The sequence below is a fragment of the Cryptotermes secundus genome, unplaced genomic scaffold (genome assembly GCF_002891405.2).
Source record: "Cryptotermes secundus unplaced genomic scaffold, Csec_1.0 scaffold414, whole genome shotgun sequence".
NCBI lineage: Eukaryota > Metazoa > Arthropoda > Insecta > Blattodea > Kalotermitidae > Cryptotermes > Cryptotermes secundus.
Window position 1 is genome coordinate 815191 of NW_019743151.1, and position 22731 is coordinate 837921.

Consider the following 22731-nt stretch of genomic DNA (forward strand, 5'->3'; position numbering starts at 1 on the left):
TCAAGTGGGATTTGTGGCGGACAAAGTGACGCTGAGGCAGGTTTCCTCCGAGTACTTCAGTTTCCCCTGCCAATCTTCATTCCACCAGATTCTCTATCATCATAATCACCCGGGGCAGGTACAATAGGCCAATCAGTGGCCAACATGCTGAGTGGACCCAACTGGACTCCACCCCCCACTATGCAAATTTAAAAATTTTAAGCCCAGTACCTTTAGAGTATATGACAAAGTGAACAGTTGAAGATGTCTTGATAAAGACCTAAGCACAGTTGCATTTTATCACTCAGTAGAAAAGGTATTTATGATAGTCTTCCATAAAATAACTTATTTCATGCACATGAGGTGTGATTGTCTGTGTCTGATTTTTAAGTCTGGTTATGGTAATCATTTTAATCCATACTTCTTGACAAGAAGTGCCTCTTGTTACACCATTGTCTGAACTGCATTCTGTATGACAATGGCAAGTAGTCTAAACAAATTTTCACAGAAGAATGTCCATAAACTACTAGGCATCACAAGGAAATTTTTAGGCATGATATTTACATGGTACCTGGGATTTGTGGAGTTGTGGTGATTATATTATGTTATTTTTCAGATATAACTGGAAGTAATTATTATTGTAATTGTGCATTTGTTTTGCAGCACGTATGTGGTTGACTGTGTACTTGCCCAGTACACTGCCTTCAGTTATCTTCATCCTATATCAAACAGTTATGGCATTTGGCGTCTTTATACCAATCACTGGAAGAATAGGGCCTGTTAAAAATCCAGATATCATAATTGGAATTTTTGCAGCTCTTCTTTGTATATTGTCAACAAGTTGCATGGTTAGTGTCTCACCAATAACATAATATATGATTATCTGTTCGGAATGTCAGACTTGTTTTGCAGTTGTGTCTTCTTCCTTACCTGTCATATATTTGGTCTTTCCTACCTTACGAGGACAGCAGTTTACTAATCTGATAGGTGTCAAATTTTCCTACAAGCGGTAATATTTCTAGTAGGTGTAGTAATAATTTCTTCCTGTTCGTTTCATTCTAACAGTTACCAGTATAAATTTCCACATACAAAAAAAATACTAAAGCTATCCCTGTACCGGGCCGTGAAGGCCCGTAGGGTTGTGAGACGTTGAGGGTCCCACATTATCTAGACGATTGGCTCAAAGATGGCGGTAAGGTTGTCAGCCTTATACACCGGCTGCACTTTGCTCCCCAGGAAAATTATTTAATTAATTCGTGGTACTCATTTCTGTTAGAGACTGAGTCAACCCCAGGGCCATAGTGTCACTGGAAGGATTAGGTCAGTTGAAAAAATCCAATGACTTCATCGGGACACAAAACAAATTCAACATAATTACAGTAAAAAAATTTATAGTTCTCAGAATTGTTGTTACTTCTACCTACATTTTATTTATAAAGCCAACAAAGAAAGTGACACCAGTTTCTCATTAGATGAGCATAATATGAGCAGGGCATTCATTTTGAGGTGAAAATACTGGGTTCATTCAAGTAATATTAAAAGTGGAATTGTTTTACCATTCTTTTTCTGTTATATAGTGCTCCTTTGTTGGTTTTTTAAGTGTATTATTTAACGATGATATTCAGGATCAAGACTGTATGGTGTTGAATTCTTTTGTTGTTTGTGTATATAGTACCAACGTCAGTATATTCCATTAGGATTTTTTTCTGTAAGTGAGCACATTCTTTTGTTTTTTCTAACACTTGAGGTTAACAGAGTCATTTTGCAGTGACATTCACTTCATCAGAATGTTTATAGCATGTTCTGTTCCTCTGAAACAAAGTAATTACCTACCAGTGAAATCTTGAGTCTTTTCTGTGTAGATGAGTGTTCTCTGGGATGTGAACCCATGCATTTTTGTTGATGTTACCAAAATTTCAGAGAAATCTGCTGCCGCATCCATCTTACATGGTTGAAGAGTTAAAGGGTTACTCTTCAACTTTGGAGGTCAAGGTAAAATGTTCTTTCTGAACACAAGTACCAAACAACATGACTTCAGATCCCAGAAGATGGTAATCTTCATATTCACCACTGTCAGAACCTCAAATCTTACATAGTGATGTATGTTGCTTTATTTCCTTACCTGTAGTTAGCTTTTGTAAATGTTATCCATGAACAGGGTGGATGTCCTGTTCCTGGCCAAAATCTAGATGTCTCTGATATACTCTCAAGGAAAGTATGAAGCCTTCATCTAAGGATTCTGATTGTCCACCATGGTCAGTTATGGTTCAATGAAAATTATTCACATGACCCATTTTCCACTTTCTCTCCCATTCCTTTCTCTCATTTCCTGCTTTCATTTCTTCCTTTTATACTGTCTCACCCTCTGATATAAACCTGTCATCCTCCTTGCACATCTAATTTTCCTCTCCCTTCTCTCTTTTCTTGAAGAATGGTCTGTTTCAGGTCACAGTTTTTTTACTGTATCTCTGCCTGCTTCATTCTGTGTACACCCCCCATGTCATTTTTTGTATGCTTTTTGTTATTTTTTATTTCATTTGGGGCTATTTCTCTCTTGCCCACCTTCTTCCTAAGTTTCTTTGTTTATTTTCCATTGACATCTACCTTCTGAATCAGCCCCATGCGGATTTTCTATCTTTGTTTTATCCACTTCATTGTGGTAACCTTTGTAAAGCCAGTGGTTCTTTATTTTGTTTCTTCCTACTTCCTTTCCCTTGTAGCTCACTCTTTCCAGTCTCAGCCTATTCTCACTACCCAGAAGGTGGAGATAGCATGTCCCCCTGAAACATTGATACATATCAGCAAAACTATATGGCGTCATATCCTTGAAGACAGCACTTTTCATAGTTATTGACATGAGAACCTCAAATTTTAATGATTGAAAGTATGTATGACCAGAGTACTAAGACCTTAAAGGGAGGCTCAAGAAGACAGCATAATGAGGAGCTCATAATTTCTAATCTTTGCCAAATATTTGAGAATCATAAAATTAGACAATATGGGTAATGTGGCATGCATGGGAAAGACGAGAAGTCTTGTTGGGAAGCATGATGGGAAGAGACCAGTTGGAAGGCCTGGGCAAAGATTGAAGGATATAATTAAAACATGTCTTATACAGAAATATAGTGAGAAGTTGTGGATTGGATTGGATTTAGGGTAGGAAAAGGTGGTGTGCTTTTGTGAACATGTTGATGAACCTTTGGGTTTCAGAAAAGGCACGGATTCTTTGACTAACTGAGCAACTCTTAACTTGTCAATATAGTTTTCTAGCTGGTTTATTGTGCAAAGAAGACTCAAGTTGTAGATGTCTCAGTTTCGTAAGTTAGTTATTTTTGTTATATGTTCAGTTTGTGTTTCTAATGAATTCTGTTCATTGTATTTTTCTTTATTGTTGACACCAGTGAATTGGGGAATGAGATCTGAAATTTGATTTACTTCAAACGTCACCTCATTTGGCCCTGTGTTTACAAGTGACAAGTGTTGACAAGTTTAGAGCTCCGACTGGAAACATTGATTCATTCATAACAAAACTAGATACAGTATTTAGAAACCTATATACCTCACCACAAGAAGATATTATTAATATAAATTACCTTCTTGATAGTGGAAAGAAAAACAAGTTAGATACCATATTGAAAACTTATAATTTAATAAGTATGATAAATTTTTCCACCAGAGTTCAAGGAAATTCTGCTACAGCCATTGATAATATTTTCATCGATATTACTAGAAGGGAAAATTATTCTGTAAGGCCTATAATAAATGGATTGTCTGATCATGATGCACAATCCATAACATTTAAAACAATAAACATGAGAACACATGCTAAACCATTTAAAATAATAAGGAAAATAAACAAACACAATAAATGATTTTTTAATTAAACTGAGTTATGAAACATGGGACTCAACATTTTCTAGTGATGGTGTTAATATAATGTTTAACTCCTTTTTAGACACTTACTTGAAAATTTACTATTCCAGTTTCCCCCCCCCCCCAAAAAAATTAAAATATCAAATGAAATAAGTGATTGGATTACTATAGGAATAAAAACATCCTGTAAACATAAAAGAGTACTCTATATGGCATGTAGAAACAGTTTACAAGTGACAAGTGTTGACAAGTTTAGAGCTCCGACTGGAAACATTGATTCATTCATAACAAAACTAGATACAGTATTTAGAAACCTATATACCTCACCACAAGAAGATATTATTAATATAAATTACCTTCTTGATAGTGGAAAGAAAAACAAGTTAGATACCATATTGAAAACTTATAATTTAATAAGTATGATAAATTTTTCCACCAGAGTTCAAGGAAATTCTGCTACAGCCATTGATAATATTTTCATCGATATTACTAGAAGGGAAAATTATTCTGTAAGGCCTATAATAAATGGATTGTCTGATCATGATGCACAATCCATAACATTTAAAACAATAAACATGAGAACACATGCTAAACCATTTAAAATAATAAGGAAAATAAACAAACACAATAAATGATTTTTTAATTAAACTGAGTTATGAAACATGGGACTCAACATTTTCTAGTGATGGTGTTAATATAATGTTTAACTCCTTTTTAGACACTTACTTGAAAATTTACTATTCCAGTTNTCAGAATTAAGAAACTATTATAAAAAATACTGTAAAATTTTATCTAAGGTCATTAAGGAAGCTAAAAAACTAAAATATGATGATAAAATTCAAAATTCCAAAAATAAGAATAAAACAATATGGGATATAGTAAAATTAGAAACTAATATGGGACCAAAAAATTAAAAAATATGCACATTAAAGGTGGATGGAAAATGGATTAGAGAAAAGCAAGTAATTGTGGAAACCTTTAACAATTACTTTTTATCTGAAGCTGAAAATAAAAATGCAAAAAATAAACAAAATAATACTAATATTAGTTACCTTCCAGATACTACTCCCATTCAATATTTAATTAAAACTTTTATAAATCCCTTTCCACATGTTAAACTTAAATCTTTATCAACTAAGGAAGTTGAAAATATAATTAAATCTCTCAAAGCAAAAACTCTTATGGATATGATGAAATATCCACTAAAGTATTAAGAATGAGTTCCCTTTTCATTAGCTCTCCTTTGACTCGCATATGCAACAATTCATTATCACAACGAATTTTTCCAGATTGTTTAAAATACTCAGGAATAAGACTGCTGTTTAAAAAGGGTGAAAAAACAAATATTTCCAACTATAGGCCTATATCACTTTTAACTTCGTTCTCTAAGGTATTAGAAAAAGCTATGAGCATTCAATTGATTGAGCACTTAAATAACAATAACATTTTAGTGGAAGAACAATTTGGTTTTAGAACAAAATCTTCAACAGATGAGGCTATATACAAGTTAGTGAATGAAATCTGTAAGACCTTAAACAGCAAAAACTTAATAGGAGGCATTTTTTGTGACCTAGAAAAGGCCTTCGATTGTGTTAATCATGAGGTTCTGTTGTCAAAATTGGAGTTCTAGGGGATAAAGGGTAAAGCTAAACTATGGCTTGAATCTTATTTCAGAAATAGATATCAAAGGGTTTTAATTACAAATATATACATAAATCTTAATCTCAATGACTTTTCAACATGGGGCAAAATTAGGCATGGTATCCCGCAAGGTTCGATTCTGGGTCCATTGTTATTTCTCATTTATATAAATGATTTACCCAAAACTATAAATGATAAAACTGTACCTATATTATTTTCAGATGACACTAGTTTGTTAGTTAAAAGTTCAAACTATGATGATCTCTGTAAATATAAACAATGCTTTTCATAGTATAAATGAATGGTTCAAAGTAAACAAACACTCTGTAAATTTTAACAAAACCCACTACATTCAATTTACAGCTAGAAATAAAAATCCTAAATCTGAAATAAAAATTGTATATGATAAAAAACAAATTACATCTATATCCAATATTAAATTTCTTGGAATATTCATTGATGACACAATGAGTTGGAAATACCACATTGAGTATATTAGTCCTAAACTAAGTGCAGTCTGCTACATAATAAGATCGCTTAAACCATACATGTCCATAAATACATTGAAAATGGTTTATCACGCTTATTTTAATTATTATTTAATTAATTAATTGTAATTATAAATTATGGTTTACCCTTTTGGGGTAACTCACCCCAAAAGTATAAAAATTTTTAGAATGCAAAAGAATATAGAGTAGGACTTGGTTATAACGTCATCAAAGGGACCTAAAAATAGTGTCGTTATAAACGAATGTCATCGTAACCGAAATGGGCACTTCCACAGTAGCCTTATGTTAGTCACGTAAAAATCTACCAAAAACCGAGTTAAAATGTTGCATTTTTTANTCTTTTTAAGGTGTGAGTAGTTGTCTTGCTTTACAATTAAAGGAAGACAAAGTTGTCAGTCTGTGTTCTGGTTTTTAGACGCTTATTTTAGATATACACAATTTTTATATTACTGTATACTGGTCTTTGTTTCAATTTATTATATAATTGATGTATGTTATACAAGACTCATTAATGATATTATGTTTTAACTATTGAATTTTTAATTAATAGACTTGCATAAAACTGTACAAATTGTATAAGGTTTGCCATTACTTTTACTACTAAAATTAACTTATTTATTATATTGTACATGTTTCTCAGTATTTTATACAAATGTGCATGCTATTGGATGACAACTGTAATCCTTAGTTGTGACTGTAACAACGACGATCTCCACATCCGCATGAGAATGTACTCTCGACAGGATTTATGGAAGGTGAATAAATGAAATGAAATGAAGAAAGTGATGTGTTACAGAAGGAATGGCATATGCCATCAAGTTTTGCACTTCTCTTAACTAATCATTTTAAACTGTGTGTACTCTAAATGGTTGCAGTTAACATGAGAGCAGTAAATATTGTTGTGCAGTGGTTAGTTTTGAAAGGTCATGTGTTCCATTCTAGGCCTGGAGGCTGGTTATCCTGACACATTTTTCACATGCAGTAACATTTCTGTCATGTATTCGGGAGGTATCCAGTTAAAATCTTAGACAGGACACTGACTGTTGTGACAGATCTTTTATATTTTTCCCCCAGTCCCTCCAGGCAAATGCTGGTACAGTTCTTTAAATCAGGCCATCCTGCCACTTTCTTTCCAGTTCATTATTCACTGACAACCATGGCACTGTATAGCTTGAGTTATTGATAGCATTCTTAAATTACAAGGGAGTATTATTTAAATAGCAGAAACGACTTAAACTAAGGGCGTTCCGTACACAATGCCTCCTATTTTTTTTAAAGAAAACTACAAAGATACAGAAATCATAATAATGCAGTTAAATAGAGCGAGATTTCAGCTACTTACAGTTATTTTCCCACATAATCACCACCATTCGTTATGCAGTTTTGCCATCGATGAACAAGAGCCTGTATGCCGTGCCCGTAAAAGTCTGTGCCAGTAGAGGCTAACCACTTTCTTACAGCTGCAATGACAGCATCGTTGTCTGGAAAGTGTTTCCCACTTAGTCTGTCTTTCATAGGCCCAAAGAGATGAAAGTCTGAAGGTGCTAAACCGGGGCTATAAGGTGGCTGTGGCAGGACAGTCCAACCAAACTACAGTGTGAGCGGTGGTCGCCAAACTGGTATGGGGTCTAGCGTTATCGTGTTGCAAGCGAAAGGTTGTCTGCTTCTCTGGCCTGACTTGGGAAATACGGGCTTTCAGCTTAGTCAGCGTCATCTTGTAGCATTCAGAATTGACAGTCCCTGGTCGTTATCTGCTGATCTGTTCGGATGAGGCGCTGTTCATTGTGAGGAGTGGCAGCTGAGCAGGGACGCCCATGGAGTGGCTTGTCGTGCACTTGACTTTCGCCACTGTTGAAACGTACAACCCACCGAATCACTGTGCTGACATCCACTGTATTGTCTCTGTACACCTTTAGCAAGTGGCAATGGATGTCAATGGGTACAATTTGTTCGGCAGTGAGAAATTCAATAACACATTTCTCTTTCATATGCACTTCTATGTCAGACGCCATTTTGGTAGACGGCTCTGCTGTCACTATCTGTCGCACGACAACCAAATTAACAGTACATTGACGGGAAGGTTCAACCTTTACTACAACAACACCAACATCCAGCTCAAACGTTACATATTAACACAAAAAAATAGGAGGCATTATATACGGAACGCACCACGTATTACCAAAGATTTGGTTTGTTCAGATTTATTGATTCGTTTCAGTGTGCACAGTTTTGTTTGTATTTAATTATAGGTAAGACAATAAAGGGGCCTGCGGTAGCACAGTTGGTTGAGTCACTGTGCTACAAGACAGAAGGTCATGGGTTCAGTACCCGTTGAGGTCATTGGATTTTTCAGTTGACCTAATCTGTCCAGCCACACTAAGGCCCTGGGGTCAACCCAGTCTCTAACAGAAATGAGTACCAGGGATCTTCCTGAGGATTAAGGGTGGCTGGTGCATAAGACTGCCAACCATGCCACTCTCTGTGAACTGATTGTCTACAAAATGTGGGAGCCTCGATGTCTCACAACCCTCTGGACCTCCGTGGCCTGTTACAGGGATAGCTTAACCTTTACCTTTGAAGAAAGTAAAAGAGTTGGCTTTAATTTAGTCCAGTTTTTTAATGATGCTTTCTATAGATGATGTAGATTGTATAAATTTCTTTACTAAAATCTGTCACAACATAACAAAACAGTTAATATTTAATAATATTGTCACATGTAGAGTATGTCATGCGACAAATAACTTTACATGGGTCTCGGATTTAGCGAATCTTTATTGAACATTCACTCTTACACACCGTACAATTGTTATCACTTCAACTGTATTGTGCGGTGGCTATCTTCCAACTGTCTTGTATGGCAACTAGGTTCCAAATGTGTTGTTGCAGTCTGTAGCTCTCGGCTTATGTAGGTGTTCTGCGGACTCAGTAGAAGAGACCTCTCGCCAAGGTTCGGTCTCATGTGTTCAGCGATCCGTTGCTTCGGGAACGCTCTTCATGTGCTGGTAACAGGTTTCGTCTCATCCGTTGTTACTCAACGGCCTTCTGTTGTTCATCTACGGGGAAACGCATTCGTTGTTTTGGCATTGTCAACACAACGGCCTACTGTTATTGTGTTACCATGGAAGTATCTACTCCAAACACGTTACAATATTTTGCTACATGTTTCAGCTTTTTAGAAAACCATCAGCAAATACACAAATAATTTGTTCTTAAGCTATTGAATTGCATACAGTATACTGTATTTACGCATGTATAGGCCGCACATTTTTTGCCAAAAATTCAAGAGGAAAACTGGGGTGCGGCTTATATTCGAAATATTCGAAATCGCACTTCATTTAAAAAAAAATATATTCATAATTAGTAATACTAGTAGTATACTAATAGTAATAATATTCCAAGAAAATTATTTTTTCTATAATTTTTGTCTGAAAATTGTGCTGCGGCCTATACATGCACGCGGCCTATACATGCGTAAATACGGTAATTCAGTGCAGTGTTGGATTTTCAACAGTATTCCTTAATATAAAACATAAAATACAATAAAAGGTTAAGATTTTAAACAAGATAAGTTTCACAATTAAAATATAATTAAGAACTATACATATAATAGGTCCTATTAAAGTAGGTTGTTGCAATCATAATATTATGTCAGTGTTTTTGCCATCATATGGCAACAGTTTTCTTTCTTGTATACACATATGAAGTGGTTAAAATGCTTGGAGGCCCACTGGTATGAATGCAATATTTTCTAGTTTTGATATTATATAACAGGTACCTCTATTTACGTTTATTATGTCCAGTCTGGTAGGGAGGCGGATTGCAGATTGACAATGGCTTTCTTAAAAAAAAGCCAAAACATGTAGCAAAATGCTGCTAAACATCAACTGTTTTGTTTTAATAATAAAATAATTCACTTTTAATAAAGAAATTTGTATATATATTTAACCCAACAGGATGCATCCATTGAAAAAGATGTATATTGTCTTAACCTTTTGCTCCATTTTAGACACCATTAATCATATTGGTGAAGAGACCATGGAGGGTTGTGGCAGGTGCATCAGCACTCCACTTGCTGACTCTCCTGGCAGTAATTCTCACACCTCTAGGATCTCCATACAGTGCTAACCCTTCTGCTCCATCACCACAGAGGATCTATGTTTTTGTAAGTCTTTTTTTTCCCCCATTAATTCTGCTACTCTGTAAAGACTATGTGCAAGAAGTGTCATTCCTGCATTGGTCAGTGTTTACATGTTTTGGAATACTGTTCTTTTTTCAATAATGTGTAATGGCATTATACAGGATGGGGCGCAGAAACTTCCTTTTTTTGAAGGTGAATAAAAGAAAAATTATTGCTGATAGACAAAATTTATGTTTAGCTAATGAAAGAACATACTTTAAAGTTTTAAATCATATAGTTTTAAACAAAATATCTTGAAGGTGGTGGCCACCGTTCTCTATCCACTGATGCAACCGTTTTCTGAAGTTCCCCTCTGCACGTTCCAACATGTGCACTGGAATTTGGGCTACTTCCTGCCGAATAACATTTTTCAGCTGATGCAAGTTTGTGGGGCAATGTTTAAAAACCTCTGCCTTGAGGTATCCCCATAAAAAAACCACAGGGCATTAGATCAGGTGAGTGCGCTGCCCATGGGATGTCACCTAGAAGTGAGATGAGCCATCTGGGGAACTTTGCCCTCAAAACTGTCATCGAAGCTCTGGCTGTGTGGGCCGTGGCACCATCCTGTTGGAACCAGACATTTCCTAGATGCATTTCTTCAAGAGCTGGTTTGAAAAAGTTTTTAATCATGTCCACATACCGCTGTGAATTGACAGGAACTGCATGATTGTCTTCTTCAAGAAAATAAAGGCCAATAACTCCAACTCTCAACAATGCACACCATACTGTCACCTTATCACTGTGAAGTGGCCTCTCATGGAGCTCTCTGGGATTGTTACCACTCCATTAGCGCATATTCTGCTTGTTGACATATCCGGATAGGTGAAAATGTGCCTCATCACTAAATAAAACAAGTGCGTCAGGGGGTAAAGTTTCCAGTAACGTTTCGCACGCTGTTATTGGGTTCTGGAAATCACATGGTGACAATCCTTGCACAACAGCCATCTTATAGGGATGGAAATGAAGATGTTCATGAAGAATTCGGCACATGGAACGATTGGATATGTCTAGAGCGACTGCATGTTTGCGAGTGTAGCATCTTGGAGATCTCAAAATCGACTGTCGAACTGCCTCCACATTTTATGGCATTGTAACGGTCCGTTGTCATCCTGATGATTTTTTCACCACACTTCCGGTTGTCCTGAAGTTCTCTACCCACAAAACAATCAATTTCCAGTTGGGAACCAGACCTCTGGGCTTAATTCCGAAGTGAGTACGGAACGCACGCTGCACCGCCATGTAGGAATGGTTGTTCGAAAAATAGGCTTCGACAGCAAACGCACGCTGCTCACTCGTCCACCTCATGTTTCCTACTGAAGGGAATTAGTCAGAAACTTCCGTGACTGCTGCATTTGCTGAGCCTGTCCCCACTTTTCTGCAACCTCCCCTCTCTTCACAAAAAGGAAGTTTCTGCGCTCCACCCTGAGTATAAAAAGGTGTGTTCACCTTTAAGATTAAATATTATTAGTTAAAATGTTAAATCATTACAATTAAAAAATTAAGAGTATATAAAGATGGACGTGAAATTTGGTACGTGGAATGTTAGAAGTATGTATAGGGCAGGTTTGCTCAGGGCAGTGGCGGAAGAAAACTCAAAATATAAGTTAGATTTAATGGGAGTACAGGAGGTCAGATGGCATGGAGGTGGCATCAGACCAGCAGACGAACATACATTTTTCTATGGAAAGGAGAATGAAAATAATGAATTAGGTACATGTTTTTTTGTACATAAGAGAATCGTGTCAGCATTTAAGAGGGTAGAGTTCATTAGTGATAGGCTGTCATACATAATACTAAGAGGTCGTTGGTGTGCAGTGGCGTGCCGTGCATGGAAGCAAGGGAAGCATTGCTTCCGTAGTTAAGAAACGAAAAAAAAAGTCATGTATAAATAATTCACTTTGAATGATAAGGATTTGAATTTTGTCATTTAGCACGTGTTCCTGCTCAAGGCCACATGCCTCTTCCACCTGCTCCCTTTCCCTGCTTGGTGGGTGGACCAAGTTTCCTTTGTTAAACTTCATAATAATTCGTCTCACACGAAGTGGGCAAGGAAGCAACTTTCGTTTTCCTGGCTAATGCCTGTGATATAGAAGCGAAGGACTGTTCTTTCGATGGTTATGTGAAAATTAACTGTTTATGTGTGATTTCAGTCTTATTGGGTGTTATAGGTAACATTAAGTTTTATTAAAATATTAAAAGTGCATATTTATATGGTGTAAGATTGTATCTGTGATCGTATTTTGACCCATCAGAAAGAAGCTATCTGCGTTTAAGGGAAGCAAGTGCAGTACTGCGGTACAAGGGCAGGGGTATGATCAGGCTACACGCACAGGGAACAGCTAAAATGAATACTGGCAGACAACACAACTGCGACTATGCAGTCGAAAGACTTTTAAAATGGGGGTTTAATAGCAGGGACTTTTCTGAAAAGAAAATGATTATAGAAAGAGGATGGCCGACATGCGATTTGCCAGAACTTAAAGCACAAACCAAATTATGTGTGAGGAAATTTAATTTGGAACAGTATTCTAAAACAGAGTGGCTATCTGGTTGCCGTAATTATTTTGTTGGCCATGCCTATTGTTTCTCGATGAAAAAAATGTATGGAACAAGACTGGGTTTGGTGATATTGTAACCGTCCCCTTTATATCTTTGTACTTACTTGCCAGCTTCGGTAAATCATTTGACTCTTATCGGGCTTGTGTTACGGTAATAACTGAGGCAACGGAGAAACTGCACATTTAAAGCCAGTCCACTGCTAGAAATCAACGACGCTATTTCTGCTCTCCACAAATTGTTTATTCAGAAGCGAAATACTATAACTTCATTAGCAAGTACGGAGTAATGTGCCCTTTTATTACTATCAAAGATTAATAAACCAAATAAAGACTGATAAATTTAGATAAACTTGGAGAGTGCAGCCCAATGACGTCTGCCTCCGATGAATTCAAAACGCCAAGTCCTTCTGCAGACTCTATCCTGCGGGAACGTTGCTTCATCCCCTGTATAGGATTTGAATTGACGGCCTCTCTCCCAGACAAGAATAGTTTCCTATTGGCTGATTTTAACTGGCCAAATCCATCATGAAATCAGCACTAGACAATCACATAACGAACTTTGAGAATAAAGAGATCCAAAGATATAGAACCCGGTACCCCACATGTGAAAGTGGTTCTTTCTTAGTTTAAGGTCCAATTACACCCTTCCGAAGACACTTTTATAACAGCTACACTATCAGCAAAACAAAATTTACATCTTCGGCAAACTACAGATTTGCCTCCTGTGGTGGCCTCATCCCTTTTCCGGTCACCCAAGCTGCAGGTAACAAAACAAGGCAGTTGTTTCTGTCCAGATGCGAAAAGCAAGTCATAACATGCTAATGAATCGGTCTCCCCAATAAATCAGTCACTACTGAAATGGCTAAAAAGGACCATAGCGTCCCTTGAAGAGTTGTAAAAGGTTTGGACTGTCACGATATCAGCAATCTTCATAAAGCACTGAAACGAGATGAGAACTCTCAGACTCACATTATTTCAACAGTGCAACTTGTCATGTTCAAATTGACTGTCAACTTGACAATCAAAAGCGCCTAACAATACTACAGCACAATGAAAATGTGAAAGAAAATAGAGAAATAATGAAATGCTTGATTGATATCATCTGCCATTTAGGAAAGAGGCAACTTGCCCTCCGGGATCACGACCAAAGCGTGGATTCTATCAACCGAGGTAATTATGTGTAATTAGTTCATTTGTTGAGGAAATATGATCATAAACTCAATGCTCACCTTGAGAACAGTACAGTATTTACAGGTTTATCGAACAGAATACAAAACGACCTTACTGACTCAATAAGTGACGTAATTCTAACAGAAATCAAAAGAGAAGTAAGCTCGGGCCCTTTTGTTGCTGTAATGGTTGACGAGACGACTGACATTCGAAGCCAATCACAGCTCTCAATCGTATTAAGATATGCAACTAGTGATGGTGAAATACAAGAACGGTTTTTAGGATTTTTGGATGTGAGTGCTGATCGAACTGCATCGGCGTTAGCTGAACGCATTATGGACTGTGTAGTTCAGTATGAATTTGGCAGGAAAATAGTGGCACAAACGTATTGTAACGTGTCTTGGTCACTGAAGACGCCATTCGGATTGTTAATTGGTTTATTTAAGAACCTACCAGTATCGGCTACAATTAATTACAACACTGTTGTGGGATTTCACACTTTATAACCCTATTCGCAGTAATCTCTTCAGTCTGCGGGATTTCACACTTTATAACCTTATTCGCAATAATCTCTTCAATCTGCAGGGTTTCACACTTTATAACCCTATTCGCAATAATCTCTTCAATCTGCGGGGTTTCACACTTTATAACCCTATTCGTAATAATCTGTTCACTCTATCTTCAGTAGTCTACACGTATTAATTTTGATATGGGAGCTATACAAGTGTCACTGTATCAGACACTCCCAATTATTACTCAGTTATGACAAACTGTCACCTTTATCACACACGCGTCCGGTTCTTCTTTCCGTGACGGCTGCTATATTCCAACTTAACTAACGGCTCACCACTGGCTAGATTCCAACTCAACTCGTTGGCTGCTGCCTTGACAACTGTCTTCGGCTGCTGATACACTTTTAAGTAACTTCGGCGGCTGTGTAGTTCCCTTATATAGTCGCAGCACCCGCCTGTTACACAGTGGGTACCACTGTTGCTTGTTACTTGTGTCACAGCTGTGTTGCGTGGTACGTCACTGCGGGGAGTAACGACAGCGCTACGATGCCGCCACGTACCGCTGGGGAGGGAGGGGTCCTCCGTTGCGCAACATGTCACAGTATGTTGGGGCGGCGGTCGTGTCAGGTGAACTTAATGGGCTACAAACTAAAGTGAGAGACATGTTTCCAAATGCCATGTTCATACATTGTATGGCACATAAGCTTAATCTTGTACTTTCACAGTCTGTCGCTAGTATTAAAGAGTGCAATGTGTTTTTCAAAACACTGAACAGCTTTTCTTCCTTTTTCTCTGCATTTTCTAAAAGGACGCACTGTTTGGATCAAGAAGTGAAAAAGAGGTTTCCAAAAGTTGCACACTCATCTAGTAGAGACAGTATACAAGTACAAATTTGAATTGAACACCATGTTCCAAAATATAATTGAAAATCCAGTTAACTGGGATAATGAAACGTACTTTGCCACTCAAGGATTTCTTTCTGTGCTGCAAGATTTCAACTTTAATTTTCTACTTGCTGTTTTCAAAGATTTATTTTCAGTAACCACCATTCTTTTCGATATACTACAAACAAAATCAAATGACATATCTTTTTGTATCCATAAAGTGACCGAAGAAAAGAAGATATAGCCAAGAAAAGAGAAAACTTCGAGAATGTATTCTGCCAAACGTCCTCAAATGAAGAAATTGATGAACCACAGAGGAAACGATTGCGTCTTGACAATGTAGGGGACGTAAAAAAATGCTTCAGAAAACTTTATTATGAAATTTTTTGATAATGTTGTGAATTAAATTGAATTAAGTTTTCAGAACTTAGAAAAGCTAAAGTTTCTTAAATTAATAAATCCTAGTTGCAGTAAGGAGTATGAAAAGACGTTTCCTGAAATATCTTTTTTGTCACTGAAAATGGTGTATGGCCAGCACTTCAATTTTCCTCGTTTAAGAAGTGAACTGATTGTATTTTATTCTAATGAAGTTTTAAACATCCAGAATGCAAGTCAGCTTTTGCTACATCTAAAAACTACAAACATCGACAGTGCACTACACCAGCTGACAGAGTTATGTGAACTGATCATGACAATTCCTGCAAGTAGTGCTTTGGTTGAATGTTCGTTTTCTGCACTGAAGAGAATTAAAACTTACGTGAGGAACTCTCAAGGGGAATGTAGAATGTCCAGGTTGTCTCTGTTGTCCATTGAGAAGAAATTATTGGAAAACATTTGCAACAGTGAAGGCTTCTATGACCATGTCATCAATAATTTTGCTGCTAAGGACTGGAGAATAGATTTGGTCTTCAAATAAATTTTGGTGAGTTGATTGCTGTCAGTTTGTTTATTAGATACCATTGTTTCCCTTACCAAAAATAATACCGCACGCCACTGCTGGTGTGATATCATTCTGAATATTCATGTCCCAGTGGAAGATAAAATTGATGATATAAAGGACAGGTTCTGTGAAGAACTAGAACATGTATTTGATAAATTCCCGAAGTGCCGTATGAAAATTTTGTTAGGAGATTTCAGTGCCAAAGTAGGGAGGGAAAACATTTGCAAACCAACGATTGGGAATGAGAGTTTGCATGAAATTAATGATGATAATGGAGTTAGAGTAGTAAACCTTGCCACATTCACAAACCTTACTGTCAAAAATACAATGTTCCCACATTGTAACATCCATAAATTTACTTGGACAACTCCTGATGGGAAGATACACCATCAAATTGACCATATTTTGATAGACAGGAGATGACATTCAAGTATATTTGATATCCGATCATTCAGGGCAGCAGATTGTGATACTGACCACTACCTAGTGGTGGCAGAGGTTAGGGAAAGACTGGCCGTGAGCAAACAATCAATGCACAGAATTCATATGGAGAGGTTCAATCTCAAGAAATTAAATGAGGTAGAGGGTAAAGAGTAGTATTGTGTTGAAATCTCAAATAGGTTCGCAGTTTTGGAAAGTTTAGACACTGAGGTAGATGTTAATAAAGCTTGGGAAAATATTGGAGAGAATATCAAAATTTCTGCCAAGTTGAGTCTAGGTTATTATGAACTGAAGAAGCATAAGCCATGGTTTGATGAGGGATGCTCAAAATTATTAGATAAAAGAAAGCAGGCCAAATTTCAATGTTTACAGGATCCAAGCAAAATAAATTGGGATAATCAGAACAATATAAGACGTGAAACCAGCAGGCATTTTAGGAGTAAAAAGAAGGAATATCTGTAAGACAAAATTGAGGAGCTTGCAATGGACAGTAAGAACAAGAACATTAGAGACCTGTATAGAGGAATAAGTGACTTTAAATGGGTTACCAACCTAGAAGTAATGTGATTGCATTTTTCTTGTTTGTTTTCTTTGTTTTTTGGGAGAAGTGTTGTGTCTTGTAAGTGATGGTTGTGTAACAGGTATACAGGTGTACCAAAACGTGGTAAAAGACAACAAATATATGGTGTGTCCATATTTCTTATTGTGGTGATGGAACAAATGCTGGGCTATTGCCACAGATTAGTCCTCAACCTGCTCCTTCTGCAGTCTTTGCAATATTGTGACATGTTGCCCAACGGAGAACCCCCCCCACCAGCAGTGACACGGCGGGTGAGTCAGCGCTCCCCTCCCCCCCTCCGCACGGTAACGTAATGTGCAACGCGCAGTGACGTAACAGGATGACGTGGCACTCATTACACAACAGGCAAGCGCTGCGGCTATATAAGGGAACTGCACAGCGACTGCGAGTTAGTTGTAAGGTGGCAATCGCCGAGCTCAGTTCTGAGCTAGTTCCGAGCAAGCCTACGAGCGAGTGTGTTATCAACAGTTCTCCAGTGAGCAGACTACTGTTGGAGTATAGCAGCCGTCGCGGAAAGAAGAACCGGATGTGTGTGTAACTGTGTAATTGGGAGTGTGTGATACAGTGATACAAAGCTCCCCTACTGTAAACGTGTAGACTACTGAAGACAGAGTGAACTGATTTGCGCATAGGGTTATAAAGTGTGAAACCCCGCAACAGTGGTAACAGATTAATGCGATTAGGGTTATAAAGTGTGAAACCCCGCAACTGTGTGATAAGTAATTGTAGCCGTTACTTGTAGATTGTTAAATAAACTAATTAACCATCTCTACGGCATCTTCAGTAACGAAACACGTTAAAATATAAAAGGGAAATTTTTGTTTAACCAACTTTTACGTAATGATTTTCAAGGAATACATTCCTTTAAAAAATATTCTACTACACTGTTACCTTTTTAGTTCATAGGAAACCTAAAGGAAAAGGCCAATTTGGAAGACACTGCATAAGTGAGAGGATAATAGTAAAATGAATCTTAAATTTGGGATGTGAGAATGTGGACTTAATTCATCTGGCTCAAGAGAGATTCCAGTGGTAGGCTTTCTGGAGAATAACAGTGAGCCTTTGGGTTTGGAATTTCTTGAGCAGCTTTTTAATATGGACTCTGCAGTATGGATTAATTGATTGTTGTCTTTTCAGCATACAGAACGAATCTTCCATGATATCTTGGGACATGTTCAGTCTCAAGATTCAGGATATTGGCTTGTGAACGTTGATCGTCACAGTCCTGGTAGTGTCTGGTCACAAATTCCTGAAGTTGCTGGTGCTCAGTCAGTAGGATCTGAATATGAGGAGCTTGTTGGTGGTCTTCCAATTTTCTCACCCCGTGTCCTGCAAATTATGTAAGTTCTGACTGTCAGAAACATTTGTATTAGGACTGGCCATGGCTTACTTTAAATTACCAGTTGCCCTATTTGCCTATAATGCTATATTTAGTAGTATGCTTGATCCACCCAAATGTTTATATTTAATTTTCTCAGTGGAATTTATGAACCCTCGTTTTGTGCAGCAGTGGTTATTAGTGATTGTGATATATACGTGTATTACTCTTGATAATAACTATAATGTCCAATGAATTATGCTTACTGTGTTACTGTGCCAAAATATGCAATAAATCCCTGTTATCTGGCATGTATATGGAATGGGGTGTGCTGGTTACTGAATCTGGCAGTTGCATTAAGAAAACTCCTACAGGACTCAGTTTTCACATGATTTTCACCCTTTCCAGCATTTTAATATTTACATTTCTCTTTTATAGTCAAAAGGACATGGGTTTGCTTTAGTTCTTGTGTGGGAGTCTTCATAGATGGCATAGCAGTTTGATGGATGAATGATTTTGGATATTTATACTGCATCACAGCAACAAATTCAGCCAATCTGTACTGTGATCATGCAGTAATGTGACTGTGATAGCACCTGTGTGAGAGAGGATAGACAGTGCTGCTAATGGTACCTGGGAGAACTACTGCATGGCAATGAACATATGCTCATCATAACTTTGTTTCTGAAATAGTTTTGTAAAAAGTAAAGTATCTAGACAATCGGCTCAAAGATAGCGGTAAGGTTGTCAGCCTTATGCGCCGGCCGTGCTTTACTCCCCAGGAAAATTATTTAATAACTTTCTGATACTCATTACTGTTAGAAGCTGAGTCGACCCCAGGGCCATAGTGCGGCTGGAAGGATTAGGTCAATTGAAAAAATCCAGTGACCTCATCAGGACTTGAACTGGCGACCTTCTAGCTTGTAGCATAGCCCCTCAACCAACTATAGTTTTGTAGAGATGGTAATATTTTCTTTCAAATTTTTGCCAGTTGCACAAGAATACATGATAATCAGGATTTTAGTGTATGTACGAGGGGGTACCCAAAAGAAACCGAACTTATTTTTTTTTAAACTTATTTATTCAAATTTTAAGCACAAACCTTCAATCCCCTTCAAAGTACTCTCCACTTACACTAATACACTTGTCTAGTCTTTTATTCCATTTTTCAAAACATTGTCTAAATTCATCTTTTGAGATGCTTGACAGNTCAAACACTTGAGTTTTCCCCATAGCATCGTCCTTGTACGCCGTTTTTAACATTTCAAGAGTTTCTGTTCCACTTTTCCCGAGCAAAAAGCAGAATTTCACAGCCGCACGCTGTTCACGAAAATCAGCCATTGCAAAAACGACGATCAAACAAAACAGTTGTCACTATAAACTCTACCAAAACTAGTCCTTACCTTCTGAAGCAACGGTAGTTGGCTTATCGACTCAGGAATGTTAGCTCTATGCGCTCATAGCGGCAAAACGCGGTACTACAAAAGCTCTGCCCACAAAAAAATTAGTTCAGTTTCTTTTGGGTACCCCATCGTATAATTGCTATAAGACTATGCCTAACACATCTATTTGAACAGGACTTTCCTGGCATAAATACCAGTCATTGAAAATAATTTGAGGCAATATGTGATGTTTGTGTATCAGATGATTTTCTGAAATAGCAGGAGAGAAAGAATTACAGTTGTGTCAAGATCGTTAACAGAAGTAATAAAGGTAACAATAAAGTGCGCTATAGCTCAAGCGGTTAGTCGCTGGCTTCCCACCGCGGCGGCCCAGGTTCGATCTCGGGTCTGGTCAAGTGGGATTTGTGGTGGACAAAGTGGCGCTGGGGCAGGTTTCCTCCGAGTACTTCGGTTTCACCTGCCAACCTTCATTCCACCAATTGCTCCACAATCACCTGCACCTATCTGGGACCAGAGGTGGCCGCAGTTCAAGGGACTTAGTCCCACCCCACTAGCAATAAAAAAACAATAAAGTGTATCCTATTTTTTAAACACTGTAGCATGAAAGCATATAGAGGAGTAGAGGTAAAGCTCAAGCTCTTAAATAACATATAACTGTATAACATTTCACTTGTAATGTGATGATGGGAAACACTCTTCATTGGTACCTAGACTCATATGTTTTGGGAGCACTCATGTTGTTGCTGGAAGTTTAGATGGAATGAAGGCAATCTTCCAGTTGGAAGCTAGGTTGTTGTCCAATTTGATGGATTGTCTTGGTTGCTGTGAAGCTGACCTGTATAGTTAGTTAATCATATCAACAGTTTCTTAATTGGATAATGTTACAAGTGGGAAAGTGACAAACTGGAATTGATCCAAAAGAATAACATTAGTGGGAGACTGCAGATTGTGACACTATCTGATTGGTGTAACACATATTGGAAGGGAATTTGTCTGGATATGGTGGTTACAAGAATTATCCAGCCATTTCTGGGAATTGACACTTTGTTATCCATCAATTAGCCAGTCATTTAACTGTCTGAATTTACCCGGTTTATGTCAAGCACAATGAGATATTTAACCTTATTGCTGTGATATTCAACTAAAGTCCAACAAGCATCCATACAGTGCAATAAAAGGTAAAGCTATCATCACTGTAACAGGCTGTGGAGGCCTGAAGGGTTGTGAGACATCAAGGTTTCCACATTTTCTAGACAATCGGCTCACAGATGGCGGTGAGGTTGTCTGCCTTATGCGGCAGCTGCCCTTAACCCCCCAGGAAGATTCCTGGTACTCATTTCTGTTAAAGGCTCAGTCAAACCCAGGGTTATAGTGCAGATGTAAGGATTCTTCTTCCTCTATGGCGCAACAGCCCGATGTTGGGCCTTGGCCTCCCTTATCAAGCCCCTCCATTCCTCTCTATCCTGCGCTGCTCTCTTCCAGTTCCTTATTCCCATTAACTTCTTTGCATCTTCTTCCACCGCATCAATCCATCTAGTTCTTGGTTTCCCCGCACGTCTCCTACCACATATTGTACTATATAATATTTTCTTTGGGATACACTCCTTATCCATTCTCTGTACATGCCCAGCCCATTGCAATCTTTTAAGCTTTATCGTCACTGAGATCTCTGGCTCCTTATATAATTTGTATAACTCTTTATTATATCTTATTCTCCATATCCCATTCTCTTTTATTGGTCCATAAATTCGTCTTAGGATTTTCCTCTCGAAAGAATTGATTGATGACTGATTCCTCTTTCTTGTTTAGCGTCCAACCCTCACATCCATAATAAAGCACCGGTCTTATCATTGTTTTATATATTTTTGTTTTAATCGCTCGGTGTATATCCTTTGATCTAAAAACTGATAGTAACAAGAAATATGCATTATTCGCTAGTTTTACTCTTCTTGTTAGTTCATGATTTTCCTCACCATCTTTGTGGAATTTCGATCCTAAATATATGAAGTCTTCAACTATTTCTATCCCGTCCCCTTCCGTGTTAATTTCTCCAGTTTGCCTTGGATTCCTTATAGATTGTATCAGCATTTTAGTTTTATTTACATTCACCTCTAAGCCAGTTTTTGCTATGGTTTTTATTTCTTTATATGTCTCCATTGCTCTAGGGATACTATAATAATATCATCCTCATACGCCATTATTTGCATTTGTTTATACGCTATTGTGTTCCTTGTGTCTACACTACATTTCCTCACTATATGTTCCAATACCAAATTAAATACTGATGGTGCCAAACTGTCTCCCTGTTTTAATCCTTGATTTGTCTTAACCCTTGAGCGTGGGGATTTAAAAATCGCTTTCGTGGTGCCTCCGGCGGTATTACTTTTTAGTTGGCCATTTAAATTTTGTGTCTAAATTATATTAATTATCATAGCTTTTGAACTATATGAGATATAATTATGAATTTTTCACTGAAATAATCTTAAAAGATGGTGTTATAATCTTACCTGATAATATGGCCGCCCTTTATCTCAACGATGGAAGCAAGTTGATTAGAAGTGGAGTTGTGTGTGGTATTTCTTAAAACATTCATCAAAACACATCGCTGCTTCACAATCACTACACCAATAAACAGTATCCTTCCTTTTGCCTTGTCTTGAGCACACGACACATCTTCTTTGTGGCTTTGCCTTCTTTCCTGTGGCTGGAATCTTCTCCACAAAATGCCGTTCTGTGAGTCTTTTAG

At 37.6% G+C, this 22731-nt stretch overlaps 1 protein-coding gene across 3 annotated transcripts in view; it reads left to right on the plus strand.

Annotated features, from left to right (window-relative positions):
• Positions 1-22731, plus strand: part of LOC111873851 (endoplasmic reticulum metallopeptidase 1) — a 74517-nt gene that overhangs the window by 40427 nt on the left and 11359 nt on the right. For all 3 annotated transcript variants that reach the window (XM_023868883.2, XM_033755245.1, XM_033755244.1), the window contains exons 9-11: positions 643-827; positions 10009-10164; positions 18402-18604. In XM_023868883.2, coding sequence (XP_023724651.1) covers positions 643-827; positions 10009-10164; positions 18402-18604 — 544 coding nt within the window. The remainder of the gene's footprint in view (positions 1-642; positions 828-10008; positions 10165-18401; positions 18605-22731) is intronic.